The sequence below is a fragment of the Glycine soja genome, chromosome 6 (genome assembly GCF_004193775.1).
Source record: "Glycine soja cultivar W05 chromosome 6, ASM419377v2, whole genome shotgun sequence".
NCBI lineage: Eukaryota > Viridiplantae > Streptophyta > Magnoliopsida > Fabales > Fabaceae > Glycine > Glycine soja.
This window is the reverse complement of record NC_041007.1, coordinates 1,092,306-1,112,017: the sequence shown is the minus strand read 5'-3', so window position 1 is coordinate 1,112,017 and position 19,712 is coordinate 1,092,306. Positions and strand designations below refer to the sequence as shown.

Below are 19,712 nucleotides of genomic sequence, written 5' to 3'. Positions count from 1 at the left end.
CAATAAAAAAGCTAAAATATAATTTTTGTTTTTTTTTTAAATTTATACTTTTAATTTCTCCATTTTTTAATTTAAGCATTTTCATCTTTTATTTTTTAAAAATTCAAGATTTTAATCATCCATTTTAATTTAAACGTTTTATCTCCCACTTTTAGAAAATCACAATTTTAATCCTTGTGATTAATTTTAAATATTGATTTATGTACACATAAACATTGAACAAATAATTTCTTGAAATTATTTAATTTCTAATAAACTTAATTTATTAAAAAAGATATTCAGTCAACAAGTCTAAAATTAACAATAAAATTATAGATTTTTTAAAAATAGGAGACAAAATGTCTCAATGTAAAAATAAAATTAAAATTATAAATTTTTAAAAGTAAAAAACAAAATGTCTCAATTAAAAAATTAAGTGAACTAAAATTTTGGGAAAATAAGTGTAGGAAAATTGTATTTTAGAAAAGAAAAAGTAAAGAAGCTAAACAGATTAAGTATTATTACCACCGAACAACTGGGTAACAAGGAGAAAGTTTAGGCATATGGACCGACAATAAATTACAACTAACGGATGACAAAGTCACCGGCATCTCATCAAGATCCTACATACTAACCCGATCCTGCCAGAACCTCTTGAATCACCCAAGTGAACACAACATCTAACCAAATTAAGCTACGAGTCCGCATACTTTATCCCTAAAATTCCTCCAATTAATATTACACAAAGCTAATATAACAGGTGTGCATCCTAAATGCTTAAAGCATAAAAGACACCAAGTAATAGAGCATAACAAGTAGAGTCTGATGTGTCTGTCACAACACCAAAACCTACTACACAAAGATGTGAGAGGAGTCAAGTACTTCTACTTCCAGGGCATGCCTTGAAAGCTTTGTGTTGGGGTGGTACTGTTTTCGATGGTGTTGTTGCATGCTCCTGTGCTTTGGTTTAGTGGGCTCCCACTCCCAACCCCACCTGAGGACTCGCTGAGAGTGCCTCTTGATGGTGAGCTGCTTTGGCCTCCTGCTGTCGAAACCTTTTCATTCTCCGTCTTCTTTGCACGCTTCAAGTGCTTGCGAACATCAGAAACAAAGCTCGCCAAAACAATCTGCAAAAATATACAATACACCATGTTTACTGACAAAACAAACTGACAATATATATATATATATAACTTGATGTTATTGTAGGATTGTTCAGCATGCACTTAAAAATAGTAAGTATGAACATGTGGATATATGATACTCTATTCTTATTTTAAATGTTTGAATAAAACAGACACAAATCAACAAAGAATATGTACCTGAACAGGGGAAGCAGCTATCAGAAGACCTGCAACTCCGCCGCCCAACACACGGCCATCTGGCCCTGACAAGGACACACTCAGCCCCCCAGCTCTTTCAGTTCCAGCAAGAAAAAAAGAACCTCCAAGTGATAGGATCTCAAATCGCCCCTGAAAACCAAAATATCAAAAACTGAGGCCAGGTCCACTTGCCCACCACTGGGTTATTAAACTTGTTTATAGTAACATCACAGTAGCAGCAAACCATACCCAAATAAACAACATTTGATTTTGGGTAAACTTTTAAAATCAATTTTCTCATATAAAGCTTTGAATTAATTATCAAAGTTGTTGTATTTTTCACTAGGGTGTGAAAACAAATATAATTAATAAGAACGTTTTTACCAAGTTTGATAAAACAATAGAATGCATGATAAAATTTGTTAAAAATGCTCCCCCAACGGCATAATTTACTACAGTAACAAAATAATTGACAGATCTAAGGGCTGGTATATATAATTTTGGCTTGAAGATGGGGGTTTTCAGAAGGGGATAAAAAGAAAAGTAGCTAGGACGTTTATAAACCTCATAAGTCACAGTTCCACCAGATGAGGCAGGTTGTCGAAGTGTCACATTAGATATGGCTCCATTTGCTGTTAAGATGCAAATATTTCTTGAACTACTCTGGGAAATTGTCATAATTCTTGCTGACAAATCCTGAATAACAAAATATACATTAAAAAAAAAAATCAATATTAGGTCCCAGGAGAATCAAATCAGAAATGCTTGGGGATTACTAGACTTGAAAACCCCCACCCCTTCTTTATCCCAAAAGACAAGATCGATACAATATTAATGAAAAGTCATAACATAAAGATTAAAGTGATAATAGTCACACCACTGTTCCATTTATACATCAGATACATAATGCATTTCTACTTTTTGGAGATCAAATTTTCATTGGGTGCCTTGTACAAGCGATAACATTTTCTAGATAAATCTTTCATTAATTAACTTCATGTGATCTATCCAAAGTTACAAAATAGTTAATCTAAATTAACTCCTAGTTAGCAATCAAATTTCATAAAGTTCACAAAAAGAAGCGAGTGAAAAATTAATGGATCACAATATCACGTTCACAAACAACAATATTTATCAAAGCAAGCCAAATTACTACTTCAATTAAAATATAGGAGTATTAATAAGAAGCATGCATCAAGGAATGTAAATAAAAGAGAACATAAGTTATGTAGAAAATAAAAGACAACACACAGCAGTCATTCCAATGAAAACAACTTAGCCCACGCATTTCATATTATTTTGTAAGATTAATTAGATACCTCTCCAGCGTTCACCGTAATGACATGCGGAGTAAACCAAGATCCTGGCCCTGCAAAAAGATTCCATTAGAGGATACCATCACATGCACAAGAAATTCAACCTTTAACTTCATGAGTGAAACAAAGGAGATCGTGCACATTTTTTTCAAATAATATAACATGTAGATATCCAATAGAACAGTGGACGCAAGCAAATAAGAAATTAGCATATTCAGGACAAACAAAAATAAAATAAAAATACACATAAGAAATGGGAACAGCAGCACATGACACACGGGCAAAAGAGTAATTTTGAAAATCAGGGAATTGATAACCCGATGGAAAAGGTCCCAACTCCAAAATTACAGTTCAAACATATAGATAAATAAAAAATATTTAAGTACAATAACAATTAACAGGTATCCCTCCACAGACACCGTAGGTGAGGGAAGCAAAAACGTAAAAAAAAAATAAGACATGTCCTTGAAAACAAAAACAAGTCAAGATAAAAAACATGCTGCGGTCGGAAGGAACTCCATTTTAAATACATATATTTCCAGAAAGAAAGAAAAAACTGTAAAGCTTAGACTATAAAACAACACAAACAAGAGGAAAATTGAAGAAGAGAAAGTTACCAGAATACTTAGAGGAGTTAGAGCTATCATTCTTCTTATTTTTGTTGACAGAACCACGAGGTCTGCCCCTGCGCTTCACGGTACCAGCTGAGGCCGAATCCGAAAGAGGCCCCGCTGGAAATGCCCCACCGGACTGCCCAACCGGCACGCCGCCGCCGGGAGGAGTGGTGGTCTTCAAAGCCCCCAAGGTCATGCCACCGTCAGGCCCATATTTCCTGGGCCTTCCCCTCTTTCTCTTAATTGGTTCGGGGGAGTTAACCATCATGGGCTGGGGCTGGGGCAGGCCCAGGCCCGGAGGCACCGCTGGAGAGGAATCTCCGCCGTTAATGTTAACGGTAACGGTCGGAGGGGCGAAAACAGCAGTGCCGTCAGCAGCATAGTCCATACGCATGTTTTGATGAAGCTGAGGTTGTTGTTGTTGTTGTTGTTGTTGTTGGGGTTTGTGCATCCCAACCGTGAATTGCTCCCTCCCTGCCATGTCAGATCCGGACATGCTTATGTTTTGGTCGAATGAATCGGTGTCTGGTGCAGATGATTCAACAACTGCAATTTCAACATTTGTTTCAATCAGCAGCTTATTATAAACCCTAGCCTGATCCTATTATGGTATGAGTGAGTATCAAAGTTGGAATTGGATAAATCCTCTCTCTACACGCCGCAATACAATCATCATCTTTCCTTTTTCTACTCTAATCCTACGTCTACAATTCAAATTCAAATTTCAAATTCTACTATCAGTCAACATAAATGAAACTCACGCATCCTTTTACTCTCCTGTGAGGCTCTGATTGCAAAAAAAAAAAAAAAATTACCTCGCTCGCTCCCAAAATCTAAACGCCTACGGAAAGAGGGAAAAACAAGAGACAAAATTCAAAAACCCTAGTTTTTGCAATCCAGCCAAGCAGTAAAAAAAACTTCACAAATTGGATGAAATTACAGGTTTTACATGAGGGAGATCTTGGATTTAATTTTTCAATTAAGGTTGTGGTTTACATTGAATATTCAGTTTTCGATAAATGGAATTATTATTATTTTAATTGGCAGTGAGAATCGGGTAAAAAATAAACAGCAGAAAAATGTAGAAGACTAATAAAATGAGCAGTGCTAAGATGGGGAAAAATTAAAAAAAGAAAATGTCTTTAACTTACCAATGACTTTGAAGGAAAATAATATTGCAGAGAGTGAGAATTATGAAAGGGAAAATTGTAGGATTTAGGATAGAAAACCCAACGGCGCTCCCTGCAGAGAGTGATTTATTTAATTTATTCCTAAATAGGGTGTGCCCCTCCTTAATTAATTAATATTTTGGAAAGGAGGTAAAAAGTTAGCGAATTGGGTTTTGGTTTGGTACGAAAAAGAAAATGTGATAAAAGAATGAGATTCAGTTTCGATAAGCTTATCCGGTCGAGTTTCTCGATAAATGCTGCCTTTATTTTTGCCAACTGTCCTTTTCTTTTCCGTGTCTCTATCTCATTAGTCATTCCTTTCGATTACAGCAACAATTTACCAAGTTATTTTGCTCCTTTTTTGCTATTTATTTATATATTGAATTCTTTAATATTTTTACTACATTGAATCTTAAATACATTTAATGTTTTTATTATATATTTATTGCAAAATCAAAACATTCTGGAATCATTACTATAGCTATTGATGTCTCTTAACCAAATGATACTAGATAGAGATTAGTTATCAATTCCTACGGAAGCTATCTCATATTAATATTATGGTTAAATAAAAAAAATTCTATCATCAGTAATATGCAAAGAATATTGATAAATTTTTAAGCTTAACATTTCTGAATCTTCAAACAGAGTATATTATAAATAAAGATATATATATATATATATATATATATATATATATATATATATAATATTTAATAATATAAATGATAAAGTAATTATAATACTATTTTTTATTTTTTACTACAATATACTATTTATTATATATTAGATTTTTTTCTTTCATAGATAATATTAATAATATAATGTAATTGAATATATTCTACTATATAAATAACAATGAAATAATATTATTTATATATAAGAAATTAATATATGATAGTTAAAAAATAATAATATATTATATTTTTAAATTTTTTAAAAGTAGTAATTACTATACCTAATATACTATTTGTATATCAGATTTTCTTCTTTAATAGCTAGTATTTATATGTAATCCCCAAAAGGTCCATGAAGTTTATATTATATAAAATAATTAAATATATTGTACTGCATAAATTATATTGAAAAAATATTAATTATTAATATTTTATTTATATGTAATAGAATTAAAATTCAATAGTGAATAAGTAACGGTCAAAAAATAAGTGAATAATTAATAAAATATTATATTATTAGATGTTTTCAAAGTAATAACTATAATACCTAATATACTATTTACATATAAGAATTTCTTTAATAGCTCTTGTTAATATTATATAATATAATTAAACACACTTTACAGTAAAGATAATATTTAACAAATATTAATTGTTAACATTTTATTTATGTATAATAAATTAATATTTAATGAGTGATAATATATTATTTTATTAAAAGATAATGATTAATATAATAGTTAAATAATTATTAAATACTCTGAACATATTTAAATAATGATTAATTTAATAATTTTTCCAAGTAATTAAAAATAAAAAGATAGTGTAGTTAAGTTTATTTTTTACAAGTAAAAAATAAAAAAAAAAGTGTATTCTCATTAATTTTCATGAGACCTTTGTTAATTATAATTGGACGTCTTACATAAGATTTTATTCGTTGTAATTTATTGTTATTTCATTTCTTGTTCCCGTAAAAATAAATTTAAAACAGTGCTTGTAAATTTTAAATGTTTCATTTTTAGTCTTTATTATTAAAATTTATCAAGTTATCATTGCATGTCAGCATGTGTAAGATGTGTAAGATAAGTAAAAATATCATGTCATTCAAACCACGTTGGAGATATGACATCATTGATATAATAGTTGAAGTTTTTTTTAGAAAGATTATAAAAAGTAATTTATAGAAACTAAAATAAATAAGAATTTATAGGGATGAAAATTAAAAAAATACATTAAATAAAAAAAGTGACAAATTTTCCGGCATAAAAAAAATAAACCTCAGATACAGTGCATGCTTTTAGTTAAAAATTAATATAAAATAAAATCTTAAATAACAAAAAATATTTGTTAATAATTATGAATTTTTCAACCTAAGTACTTTGTTTTATGAAATAAACCTAATTATGAATTTGTTAATATAAAATAAAAATTTTGTGTGTGCGCTAAAAGAGTGTTAGAGAGGAAAAGAATAATATAGATGTTGAGTGAGGAAATTTGTAGTATTTATGCAATTTTTGTGTGGTTTTATAATGATGAATAAAGAAAAAAAAGTAAAAGAGTTGAGAAAATATGTGATTTTAACAAATATCTTTTTGTTATTTAAGATTTTTATGTTATATTAATTTTACGTTATATTTAAGGCTTAATTTTTTGCGTGCTTGGAAATTTGTCAACTTTTTTCTTTTACTCTATGTAACATTTTTTAACAAAACTCTATGTAATCTTTTTTCATTTTTTTGTCTTTGCATTTTATTTTGTATTTTGAATCCATGGAAAAAATATCATTTTCAGTCCTTGTTAATTTATTTCTTATTTATAGTTTCTATGATTTTTTTTTCATTTTTAACCCTGTATTTTTTTTCTTTTTTAGTTTTTGCATATTTGTTTTTTTTTTTTTAATTTTTACTCCTTATGTAACAAATGATATTGTGACTTCATTGATGTAAATATGGCCATCAATAAAAAATAATAATTTTCAACGACAGAAATTGAAAATGAAATATTTAGAAATCATAGGGACTATTTTGAAGAAGAATAAAATTATAACAATAAAAAATAAAAGAAACACTAAACTACGGGAACGAAAATCTTATTTAAGTGTAATTGAATAGAATGGGGTTATAAGGTTGAAAAATAAAGAATTAGTTTGTGAATAATAATCAGAACAAAACCAACCATTTAAAAAAAAAAATAGAAATGGTGGCAGAGAAGCTGATCTGAAAGGAATGGCGTTCATTTGGCGGTTCTGTGGTGTGTCTCTATGCAACTTCACAGCCTCTAATGCCCAGAAAGGTCCTTCTCCTTCTCTGCCCATAACCTTGGACTTGGAGCATCATATAACAACACCATCTTTACTGTAAGAATTCAACCATAACCATTTTCTTCTCAATTCCCACCATTTCTCATCTTTCACCCATAAACAACATCAACATGTTTTATCAGTTCTTCCATCGAAGAAGAAGAAGGACGCGCGGTTAATAGGAGACAACTTATTCTTCACACGCCAGTAGCAGCAGCAGCTGCATTTGCAGTCCCAAATGCATTGGCACTCAATGGTGATTGCTATTTTATTTTTTTCCTTGTACTCTAACTTTTTATTATGATAAAACTTAGACGCAATTTTTTAGTGTTGTTTTCTAATTCTTCAATCAGAATTTGAGATTCAAAATTAGCGAGGTGTAACTCTAATTCTGACTGAAACGCAATACCAAAAGTATTTATGGAATTGCATGTAATGTGAGTTTTGTGAATTAAAATTAATTGTATGTATCATATAACATTTTTCAATTTAAATGTGTTTTGAGTGTCAGATGTGTCTGAGGATGTTCGTGTCTACACTGACGATGAGAACAAGTTCAAGATTGAGATTCCCGAAGGTGAACTGAATAATTGCCAATTTGGAATTGGAAGTAAAACCATACATTCAATTTAGTCGCTTAAATTCTACACTCCTTGTGTTTTTGTGGCTGGCTGGATCAGAGTGGCAAGTGGGAACAGGAGACGGAGAATCTAGTGGGTTTAAATCCATAACTGCTTTCTACCCAACACAGGCATCCAATTCCAATGGTATTCTCACTCTATTTCCTGTCATTTAATTATTTGTTTCTTCATCCATTATAATTGCTAACTATCTTTTGCTTCAGTGAGCGTTGTGATCACAGGGCTGGGACCGGATTTCACCAGGATGGAATCCTTTGGCAAAGTTGACGAGTTTGCTCAGACTCTAGTGTGATTTCATGATCAGATTTAAAATTATTATTATTATTTAGAGGTTTTCTTTCTTTTTGTTCCATCTAATGCTAGAATTCCCCCCTATTTGGTTAAAATGAATTCAACAGGTTAGTGGGCTTGACAGAAGCTGGCGAAAACCCCCGGGTGTGGCTGCTAAACTCATAGATTGTAAATCATCTAATGGTGCGTACTTTTGCTTTTAAAGCTACTTCATTATGGTATAGAATAGTAGGCTATAAGATTGTAAAGGAAAAAAAAAATAGGATGTTGTAAAATTGTGTCCTCTCTTTAAATAAGTATACTCCAAACGTGAAAAAAGTGTAGAATAGAAAGTAGAAACCACTCTTTATACAACTCATGCTGACAGCAGGAAATTTAAATACAATGTTCATGAATGATCTAAACTATAAAGTATCAATGTACATATGTTTTAGACCCCTATTCACACTCCTAAGATGTACTTAATGAGGCAGAGAAAGACTTTCCCAAATGCTGAAATCATTGGGGAAATACCAAAATTTCAGTGCTTAATTCAATTCAAACAATGGTTCAGGGATTTATTACATCGAGTATTTGCTGCAAAATCCTGGTGAGAGTCGCAGGTATTTGTATTCAGCTATTGGGATGGCATCAAATGGTTGGTATAACAGACTGTATACCGTGACAGGACAGGTTTGTGGCCTTATCACAATTCACAAAATATACTGCAAAATCTGAGTGTGTGTTCACTCTAACTCTATTTATTCCATGCAGTATGTGGAAGAGGACACAGACAAGTATGCTTCAAAAGTTCAGAAGGTGATTTTTTTTATTTTGTTAACATACTCCGTTAATTTGACAGAACAAAGGTTATGATGATCCAAGATATCTAGCTTATGCGATAATGACGCGTAGGTCGATGAAGTGACTTCTAAGTTATGCATTGAAATTCAGCTTCCACTTGGTTTCTGCAGGTAGTTGCATCATTTAGGTTCATATGAAGAAAATGGTCATGACGAGGAAGAATTTTTATCACAGCACTTCATCTATTCTATTTCATTATGGATTTTCCTGGCATTGTTCTTTAAGCTAGATATGGCATTCTAGATCGGACTGGTATGATAAAAACCATGACATTTCCTTCGAGATTGTTGAATGAAAGTAATATACTTAGTGGCCATAATTGACAATTGAACATAATTGATTAAACATTTTACAGTGAAGGCAAGTGTCTGATCAAACCTTGCATTAACTGAAGCAGATAGGAAAATGTTAGTGGTAGTGGTGTGGTGCTATTGCTTCGCCATACTATAGAGTTAAAAGCATACACAGAAAATTCTATTATCTGTCTTTCTGAACAAAATGGAATACTTCATTCCTCCTTGCCTTATTGCGTAAGCTTGATTGAATATGCTTATCAATCAAGCGTTCAATCATCAGTGAATCAGTCGCAACCGTTTGGTTCGGTTCCTATTCTCATCTGTCGGATTTACGAATGTCTAGAGAAAGATCTATGAAGAAGTAAAACTTATTACATAAGAAATAAAAATAAATAAAAGATAAAACCCGCACAATTTATTAAAATTTAAATGAATTTTATAAATAAAAAAAAGACATTATTTTAAGAAACACATTTTAAAGCATGTTACTAGTACTCTTTGTAAGTAAAATTTTCTTTAAAAGCATATATTTATCATGGATTTAATTGATACACGTGGCATTGTAAAGATTTTTTACCCAGTCAAATATTACAAAATATCTTATTTTTAAAAAGTTTACACTAGCATGAATTATATGTTATACATAGCATGAATTATAATTGATAGACAGTGCAAAAGAAAAACTTCTCACTAACACTATCACACACTTCTCACATAAAATATGCACTCTAAAATTAAATCTTCTATTTTATTCTTCACTCATTTCCTACGTACGTATTTTCTCCACCTTAGCAATGCCAAATAGTGCAGTCAACAAAACTGCATTTTCCTTTTTTAAATTTCTCTTCACAACCAAAAATGAGGGGGGAAAATTATCATTTTATCTCTTCTATTTATCGCTTTATTTATTCTTTTCACTTCATTTCCTACATTTTATCTACACATCCAGACAACGCGTTACTCTAGCAATGTATGTACAATTGGTTAAAAAAATAAAAAGATACTCTACATCAAGATAGAGTTGTATGATATTGAAGAAATAGTCCAGTGACTCGAGGCCAAAGCAAATGGAGAGAGCAGGATAATTGAAAAGGAAAATTGAATACATTCGCTAAGCCTAAGATCAATAGCCATGGTTCGTCTTTACATTATTGCCTTCTTGGCATTCTCCAGTTTTTGGTGCAGATGATTTATGAAATAAAAGAGTAAGCTGATCAAGGAAAAACATATTTTTCATTTGCTCCAGCTGTTGGCCTTCTTTTTCCATCAGCAGGTCCAAATCTTCAAACTGAACAAGCTTATCTTGGATATTTTTCATCTACAAAACAAAATATCCAGTATTTAGCAAAGATTTTTAAACTTTGTAAATGCAGATACCATCAAATTAAACCTTGACATATGACAGACCTGAACTTCTATAATCTCAGAAATTGCTTTTTCCACATCTAACTCTTCCTTCTCAAGCTGTATGTTTGCATGCAATCGAGATCCTTGAAATGAATCTGAAGTATTACCACCGTTAGACATGATACCAGCATCTGCATAAAACATTAAGCCATAATTCTACTAAGGAAATCGAATTCAAAAATTATTTTCTACACTTTAAACTCATGGAATCACAGAGAACATATAATAATTACATTAGAATAAAGAAGGAAAAAAAGAGAAGAAACTAACTGCTAAATATATGAAATTTTTATTAGAGTATAATGTTCTTCTGTAGTTATTCCAAAAGTCAACCATTGAATAGAGGAAATGACAAATTTGGTGCACCAAAGATTTTTATTAAAGATCCGTTGCAATGCTACATTTACAAATTATTCCAATCAAACACACCAAGAACACAATGAAGATTGGTCCATCCATTCCCAGATAAATCACATTGACTGATGACAGATTAATTCCTTCAGAAGCCTATAATCTTAGGCTATGTTAAATATCATTCTCACCTTGCAGCAATGTATTCCTCGGAAACGACCGATAATTTATTTTAGTTGCTTTGTAAACCTCAGACAGAGTTGTCAATGCAGCTTGAGCAGCAGCTTGTGCAACCTCTGACCCAGCCAAAGCAGACAGGAAAGCAGCCTGCGAGAAATTGAATAAAAAGTGTTAATATATTATTATTATATATTATATTAACAATGCACAGACTTTTAAAGAGATCATTCTTCATTGGGCAGTTCAGCTATCATGAACCATGCTGCAAATTTAATCATGACCTCAGTATACTACTTTTACACACTAGTAGTATTTCACAACAACTAAGTTTCAAACCCTTCATACAAATGAACTGCCAAACTAAGAAAGTTACCCTAACCCCAAACAGTCCCAGGGAAAAATTCAAGAGGCCGAGTCAGAATATGGTAATCAGTTCCAACAGTGTTTTTAAATAGCCAGCCGTGACAGTTTTGAGAGATGGATGAAGGACTGCTTGTGACTTTTTTCCCACTCACGTAAAACCTGTTAAAATTCTCCCACACACAATCCTGTGTTCACAGCTTCATGTAAGGATCAAGGAAGGACTCCTCCTCCACTCCTCCATCAGCTTCCATTCACCTCCTGCTTCATCCTCCTGTCTTCTCTGGCAAGTCTCAATCCAATTGAACTTGAATTATATTATGTCATTTTTTTGCATTGCATACAACTTAAACTTATATACATTTATAATTAATGTATATAATTGATACAGTGATATATATCATACATTTTCACCACCATGCAACTTCTGTTATTTTCCCACAACGCTATCTGGTATGATATAACGGATTATTTCCGCCATTTGATAACACACTGGTAACCAACTCTAACTATTAAGACATAAATGCAATTCATGATTCTTTATTGGTTACATGCAATACAACTAAATTTCATTTTTATCCTTTCATGAATAATAGAGTATACCAAAAGTATAGTGATAGTACAGTCATGTATATGAATACTTGTATGAATACCTTGTACAAGCTAGGTATAGTAGTATATGCTGAGCTGTCATGCTGTTAGGCTGAGCTGTGGCAGTTACGTTGCAGTTAGGAATCAAGGCTATATATAAGAGCCTTCCATCACAAGATTGTGTAGCTTGTATAATTCATTCTATGAAATGAAAGCAAAGGAAAACAGAAGTTCAACATGGTATCATTGAGTCTCTAAGATTCAGTTACAAGTTTGTTACGTTTCCGCGCCAGAAACTCTTCGTCTTCCATGGAAGAACCTCCATTAATGGCGGACGATGAGCACCAGAACGTGAATTCGCTTGCTGATCTACCAGCTACAACGAAAGCATCCACCAAATCTGGGCTCACACATTCTCTCACAATCAAGCTTGATGAGAAGAATTTTCTCCTGTGGAGTCAACAGGTAAATGGAGTAATCACTGCGCATAATCTTCATCGATTTGTTGTAAATCCGCAGATTCCGTTGCAATTTGCGTCGATTGAAGATTGCGCACTTGGAATCAACTCCGATGAGTATCAACAATGGCTAATCAAAGATCAAACACTCTTCACTTGGTTGCTATCCACCCTCTCCGATGGTGTACTTCCTCGTGTGCTGAGTTGTAGACACGCACATGAAGTCTGGGACAAGATCCACAAATACTTCAACTCTGTACTCAAATCTCGTGCTCGTCAATTGAGATCTGAACTCAAGAACACGAAGAAACTCTCAAGATCCGTCAATGAATACCTTCTGCGCATCAAATCGATTGTGAACTCACTCGTTGCGGTTGGTGACATGGTTTCTGAACAAGAACAAGTTGATTCAATCCTTGAGGGACTGCCAGAAGAGTTCAATTCGTTTGTCATGATGGTGTATAGTCGATTTGACACACCAACGGTCGAAGATGTTGAAGCATTGCTCCTTCTTCAAGAAGCACAGTTTGAAAAGTTCAAGCAAGAACTTACGAGTCCAAGTGTGTCAGCAAATGTGGCACATACTGAAACCAATGCCAGTGATTCAAATTCTGAGCATGAGAGTCAAGAACTGGGAACAGAGCACTACAATGTCAATGCCAATCGTGGAAGAGGTCGTGGTAAAGGCCGTGGCCGAGGTCGTGGAAAAGGTCAAGCTCAAAATCAAGGCAAAGTCAAGTGCCAGATCTGTGCTAAACCAAATCATGATGCCATTAACTGCTGGTACAGGTATGATCCTCAAGCCATGAATCAAAACTCACGCGGTGGTTACCAAGTAGGACCCTCTAACAGGCCTCAGAACTTCAACCCTTACATGAGGCCTACTGCACACTTGGCCATGCCTCAGCCCTATGCCATGCCTAATATGGATCAGTTCTCCAATGGAGCTTGGTACCCTGATTCTGGTGCCTCACATCACCTCACCTATAATCCCAACAACCTGTCCTACAGCTCTCCCTACACTGGTCAGGACCAAGTTGTGATGGGAAATGGTCAAGGTGTGTCAATTCACTCTCTAGGTCAATCTCAATTTCATTCACCTAATGAACCTAATGTGAAGCTCACTCTTAAAGATTTACTCCATGTGCCTAATATCTCTAAAAATCTGTTATCAGTTAGCAAATTTGCCCAAGATAACAATGTCATATTTGAGTTTCATCCTTATCATTGTTTTGTCAAATATCAGGATTCTAAACAAGTTCTCCTTGAAGGCACTGTTGGAGCTGATGGCCTTTATCAGTTCAAGCCTTTCAAGTTTCTCACCAACAGTGGTGCTGCCTCAAACTCAGATTCAATGTCTAGTTCCAGTCAATTTTCTGTTTTCAATAATCCTATCAATTGTAATAACACTGTTTCTGTTATGCAAAATGGCAATGTATTTCAAATGTGGCACCTTCGGCTGGGCCATGCCCACACCAGTGCTGTTAAGAACATTCTAAATCTGTGTAATATACCTTTTTCTAATGAAACTGCAACTCTTCCTTGCACTTTCTGTTGTATGGGCAAATCTCATAGACTGCACTCTCCTTTATCCAATACTGTTTACACTAAACCGTTTGAAGTCATTCACTGTGACTTATGGGGGCCAGCTCCCTTTGTATCCTACTATGGCTACAGTTACTATATCACCTTTGTGGATACTTATACCAAGTTTACTTGGATATACTTCCTAAAAGCCAAAAGTGATGCACTTAAAGCCTTTACTCAATTTAAAGCACTTATCCAAAACCAATTTCAAGCATCTATTAAGGCCATACAATCTGATTGGGGAGGTGAATTCAGAGCCTTCACAGCCCTGCTCAATGAGTTAGGTATCCAACACAGACTTACCTGTCCACATACCTCTCATCAAAATGGGACTGTTGAAAGGAAGCACAGACACATTGTTGAAATGGGACTTACACTACTCTCACATGCAGCTTTACCTCTAAAATTCTGGGATCACAGTTTCACTCAAGCTGTATATCTCATTAACAGGTTACCCTCCAGTGCTATCCCACTGTTTCAGTCACCTTACCATGCATTGCATCAATCTCAACCTGATTATTCTCAGATCAAAGTGTTTGGCTGTCTCTGTTTTCCTCACTTGAGACCCTATAACAACCACAAACTTCAATATAGGTCCAGTCCATGTGTCTATCTAGGAGTATCACCTCAACATAAAGGTCACAAGTGCCTTGATGCAACTGGTCGAATTTACATCTCCAAGGATGTGATATTTCATGAGTCTCAATTTCCCTACTTGTCTCTATTTGCTTCATCATCCAGTAATTCACACATGTCTCACACTTACCCTGCACAAATTCTGTTTCCCTCAGTAAACACAAACACAAATCTGCACCCTGAGACATCATCAGCTCCTGACACTGATCCACCTGATCCAGTCTCACCATTACCAGGATCAGTGTCACCATCATCTTCCACACCTCTAACTATATCTCAAATCAACTCCCTCATATCTCAACCAATATCTACTACTTCACCAAGTGTCCCTACACCTCCTGCAGATCCTGTGCCAGCAATCAGACCTGCTTCTCAAAACATATCTCACCACAATGCTCACCCCATGATCACTAGGGCCAAAACTGGTAATCTCAAGCCTAAAGTATTTGTGGCTGCTCTTGAACCCAAATCTGTCAAAAGTGCTCTCAATGATCCTGCCTGGCTGCAAGCTATGCAGGCAGAATATAAAGCTCTCATGGACAACCAAACCTGGACACTGGTGCCTCTTCCACAACATAGAAAGGCAATTGGATGTAAATGGATATTTCGGGTAAAAGAAAATCCTGATGGTACTGTTAACAAGTTCAAAGCCCGACTTGTAGCTAAGGGCTTCCTGCAAACTGCTGGCTTTGATTTCACAGAAACTTTCTCCCCTGTCATCAAGCCCATCACCATCAGAATTATTCTAACTCTGGCTGTTACCTTCAAGTGGTCTGTGCAACAGATTGATGTGAATAATGCCTTCCTCAATGGCATACTACAAGAGGAAGTATATATGACCCAACCTGCTGGCTTTGAGGCTTCAGACAAGTCCCTAGTCTGCAAACTTCACAAGTCTTTATATGGCCTAAAACAGGCTCCTCGAGCCTGGTATGACAGATTGACACAAGCCTTACTGCAACTGGGATTTGTCAAGAGCAAATGTGATCCATCTCTGCTTATTCACACTCAAAATGGTGCATGTACTTATGTACTGATTTATGTTGATGACATTCTAATCACAGGCTCAGCACCACACCTCATTAGTGATCTCATTCACAAGCTAAATATGAAGTTTGCATTAAAGCAACTGGGCCAGATTGACTACTTCTTAGGCATTGAGGTTCATCACTTACCCTCAGGAGCTCTTCTACTTAATCAAACTAAGTACATCAGAGACTTGTTATGCAAGGCACATATGGAAGACTCTGCACCAATTGGCTCACCCATGGTAAGCAGCTGCAGACTTAGCAAATACGGCTCAGACACCATGACTGATCCCACTCTCTACAGATCCATTGTTGGAGCTCTCCAATATGCTACATTGACAAGGCCTGACATTGCTTTCAGTGTTAACAAAGTGTGTCAATTCATGGCACATCCTCTGGAGTCTCATTGGAAAGCTGTCAAAAGAATACTTAGGTACCTCAATGGCACCCTCAGTCATGGCCTACTGCTCACTCCATCACCCACCAGTCCTCCATTCTCTTTAAGAGCTTACAGTGATGCAGATTGGGCCACTGATCAAGATGACAGACGTTCAACATCTGGTTCATGTATCTATTTTGGCCCTAATCTCATCTCATGGGGATCAAAGAAACAACAACTAGTAGCTAGATCAAGCACTGAGGCTGAGTATCGCAGCATGGCAAACACCACTGCAGATTTACTCTGGATTCAGTCCCTTCTCCGTGAACTCCAAGTGCCATTTCTTACTCCTACCTTACTGTGTGATAACCTCAGTGCAGTTTCCCTATCTCACAATCCCATCTTACACTCCAAAACCAAGCACATTGAGCTTGATATTCATTTTGTACGAGAAAAAGTGCTCTCCAAACAACTCAATATACTACATGTGCCTGCCCAAGATCAACTGGCTGATCCTCTAACTAAGCCTCTGTCACCTTCTCAGCATACTGCAATTCGTACCAAACTCAAGGTGTTTCCTTTGGCATGAATCTCCTTGAGTTTGTGGGGGGAATAATAGAGTATACCAAAAGTATAGTGATAGTACAGTCATGTATATGAATACTTGTATGAATACCTTGTACAAGGTAGGTATAGTAGTATATGCTGAGCTGTCATGCTGTTAGGCTTAGCTGTGGCAGTTACGTTGCAGTTAGGAATCAAGGCTATATATAAGAGCCTTCCATCACAAGATTGTGTAGCTTGTATAATTCATTCTATGAAATGAAAGCAAAGGAAAACAGAAGTTCAACAATGAACAATAATTTAAAAGAGAGCAAGAGAGAACCTGAGCCATAATCGGATTGCTTGCATCTGCAAGAGGCGTGAGACGCATTCTCTTATTGGGTTCAGCAGAGGCAACAGTATCCAATTCAGATTCTGCATCAGCATTAGTTACCCTCTTTAACGGATTACAACTGTCATCAGTGCCATTGACAGCAGGGTGTTGTTGATAATGCTGGAATTGATCCACAAAAGGAAGCTTCAGAAAATGAGCAACACACTCCTTCTCAGTTCTGCCAGGAACATGCTGAGAAACCCTCTTCCAATCATCACTGTAATGCGTAATAGCTTCCAGAAGATTCGTGGTCTCCTTTTCGTTCCAATCCGTCTTTGTCTCCTCACTTATCTCCACTCGCCTAAAATCCGAAGAGTTCACACCAACTCGATAATTGCCACGAACATAACACCTCGCACAAAGAGTCAAATCATACTACACACGTCAATTTTCCGTCCATCAAATACCAGACAAAACATAGATGCTGTTGTTTAGGTGTTTTGAGAAATTATTATACAGTCCAAACCACCATGGTCATAAATCATTATCATCACATGACACATAGTCAAGTTTTATTAATTCTTTTTTGTAAATTGAAAAATTCCACTACACTTCACATCTAAATAGTCAAAACTATGGTCACTTGGTGGTCTCTAACCATACAATAATTACTTGTGTTTTCAGTACTACAGTATTTTATAATTAAATTAAAGCTTCACTTGTATAATTAATAATGACCATTAATGAGGAGATATAAGGTGTCCAATGGTTGGTGAAGGGAGGGGGAGGAGAGGTTGTGTGTTCGAATCCGCCAAGTGACATTTCTAACAAAAGTACAAAACTAACTAGCATTTAATGTAAACATACATTATGTAAATTATGGAGATAAAACTAGAATTGTAATAAGCTAATAACACCAAATGCACACATTGAAGTGCATCTAAACAAAAAACGAAAAGGAAAGGAAAAAAAGGTACCTTGTCACAGGCAAAACAAGCTATGGTGCAAACGACTTTGCAGCCACTGCAGAGTCTCTTAGTGTTTTCTTTGGCGGGAGCGGAAGAAGATTCGGTGGTGTTGGAGGCAGAATCGGATTTGGTCTCTTTGTCGTCCCACTTCAAGGGTTTGGTGAGCGACGAAGAGGGATGGTAATTGATAAGCCCCCAAGTTTCGAGGAAATCGAAGACTCTTCGGATGGAACCGACGTCTCCCACGAGCGTTTTGCGGACATCGGTGAAGGTGATTTTTCGGGTGGGATTGTACCTGAAGTACTTCACGATCGAGTTCCTGTAGTACTTGTAAACCCTAGGGCTCTTCGACGCCGATTCGAAGAACTCGGGGAGGTGACGCACCTCGCATTCGTCAATCGAATCCCACGAGAACCAACGAGAGTAGCTCGGGACCACTATTACGTTCGCCTCCGCCGAAGCTTTCGAATCGGACAATGGAGCCTCAGGCTTCACTGCTGACGCCGCCGCCACCGGTTGCGGCATTTGCTTCGGAGGAGGCGGGGCAGGAGGCATTTCAGCGGAGGAAGGGAGAGGTTCGGTGGCTGTGGTGGCCATGATTTTAGCACGGGGCCCTTATTACAAGCACACCTTCGGGATATGAATTACGTATATAAATGTATGTGATTTTGAATCCATTCAGAAATTGCAACGGATCTTAAGAAATAAATAAATAATCATGTAAACTGGAATAATGTGTTCTCGAATCTCAAATCCATTCAAAAATTGGGGAATCTTACAATCACATATTTAAACTTTCCATTTAATCGTTCTAAAATGAGATCTAAATGAAAATTGTGATAGAAAGATTAAACAATTCTTTTTAAAAAAAAACTAACAAATGAATCATTTAATAAAACTATTTTATAGATGACTTATTTTAATTGAATTTAAAATTACGATATAAATAAAATATTGTGAGGTATTAGAAATGAAAAAAATATTAACTAATCACTCTTAATTTATTTTTAATACACTTTTTTATTATTAAATAAGTTTATAAGAACTCATTACTCATAATAATGTAACAGTCAGAATTTTTATTAAAAAAGGTTAAGAGCACTATCTCACCAAGACCAAGAGTGCTTTACATTTACACTTCATCCCGTCCTTGTATATTTATGTGCTCCAATAAATAAGTGAAGCCATTGCTGGTTTTCACAGCCAGGGCTCTTCTGTTTTGTTTGTTTTTTTTTTTACCATATGCTATATGTATCATCCACTGTTCCGTGAACAGAAAAATTTTCTCTGAATATTTAACAAGCAGCTACAATACAATACTCCAAATCAAAACCATGATTAAGCTAAAACAATTTACACTTGATTCATGTGATCAATAATTTTGATGGAACTTTGGAGCCATATGGTGAGCTTCTTGTGCACATTCAAAGGAATTCGCTCCAT

General features: G+C 35.0%; 3 protein-coding genes across 5 annotated transcripts; 1 reads left to right on the top strand and 2 right to left on the bottom strand.

The window, feature by feature from the left end:
* Positions 1-473: 473 nt before the first annotated feature.
* On the bottom strand, positions 474-4,539 carry LOC114414503 (AT-hook motif nuclear-localized protein 10-like). 2 transcript variants are annotated; one of them, XM_028378786.1, is made up of 6 exons: positions 4,383-4,539; positions 3,235-3,777; positions 2,621-2,670; positions 1,866-1,997; positions 1,302-1,451; positions 474-1,106 (listed from the first exon to the last, which is right to left on the bottom strand). In XM_028378786.1, exons 2-6 carry the CDS (start codon positions 3,725-3,727, stop codon positions 864-866), a joined length of 1,068 nt encoding a protein of 355 aa, XP_028234587.1. In that variant the 5' UTR covers positions 3,728-3,777; positions 4,383-4,539; the 3' UTR covers positions 474-863. The 2 variants fall into 2 exon arrangements, with proteins under 2 accessions (XP_028234587.1, XP_028234588.1); XM_028378787.1 differs by lacking the exon at positions 4,383-4,539 and adding an exon at positions 4,047-4,239.
* A 2,691-nt stretch (positions 4,540-7,230) lies between these two features.
* LOC114414502 (psbP domain-containing protein 3, chloroplastic-like) lies at positions 7,231-9,528 on the top strand. Its single transcript, XM_028378785.1, has 9 exons — positions 7,231-7,433; positions 7,520-7,632; positions 7,888-7,953; positions 8,057-8,143; positions 8,221-8,303; positions 8,416-8,491; positions 8,862-8,980; positions 9,062-9,106; positions 9,262-9,528. The coding sequence occupies exons 1-9, from the start codon at positions 7,303-7,305 to the stop codon at positions 9,286-9,288; spliced, it is 747 nt and encodes a 248-aa protein (XP_028234586.1). The 5' UTR covers positions 7,231-7,302; the 3' UTR covers positions 9,289-9,528.
* A 903-nt stretch (positions 9,529-10,431) lies between these two features.
* On the bottom strand, positions 10,432-19,024 carry LOC114414501 (SWI/SNF complex subunit SWI3B-like). Of its 2 annotated transcripts, none has more exons than XM_028378782.1 (5): positions 18,279-19,024; positions 17,311-17,736; positions 11,397-11,532; positions 10,855-10,985; positions 10,432-10,765 (listed from the first exon to the last, which is right to left on the bottom strand). In XM_028378782.1, the coding sequence occupies exons 1-5, from the start codon at positions 18,864-18,866 to the stop codon at positions 10,571-10,573; spliced, it is 1,476 nt and encodes a 491-aa protein (XP_028234583.1). In that variant the 5' UTR covers positions 18,867-19,024; the 3' UTR covers positions 10,432-10,570. The 2 variants fall into 2 exon arrangements, with proteins under 2 accessions (XP_028234583.1, XP_028234584.1); XM_028378783.1 differs by having other exon boundaries at positions 10,855-10,949.
* Between the last annotated feature and the right edge of the window lie 688 nt (positions 19,025-19,712).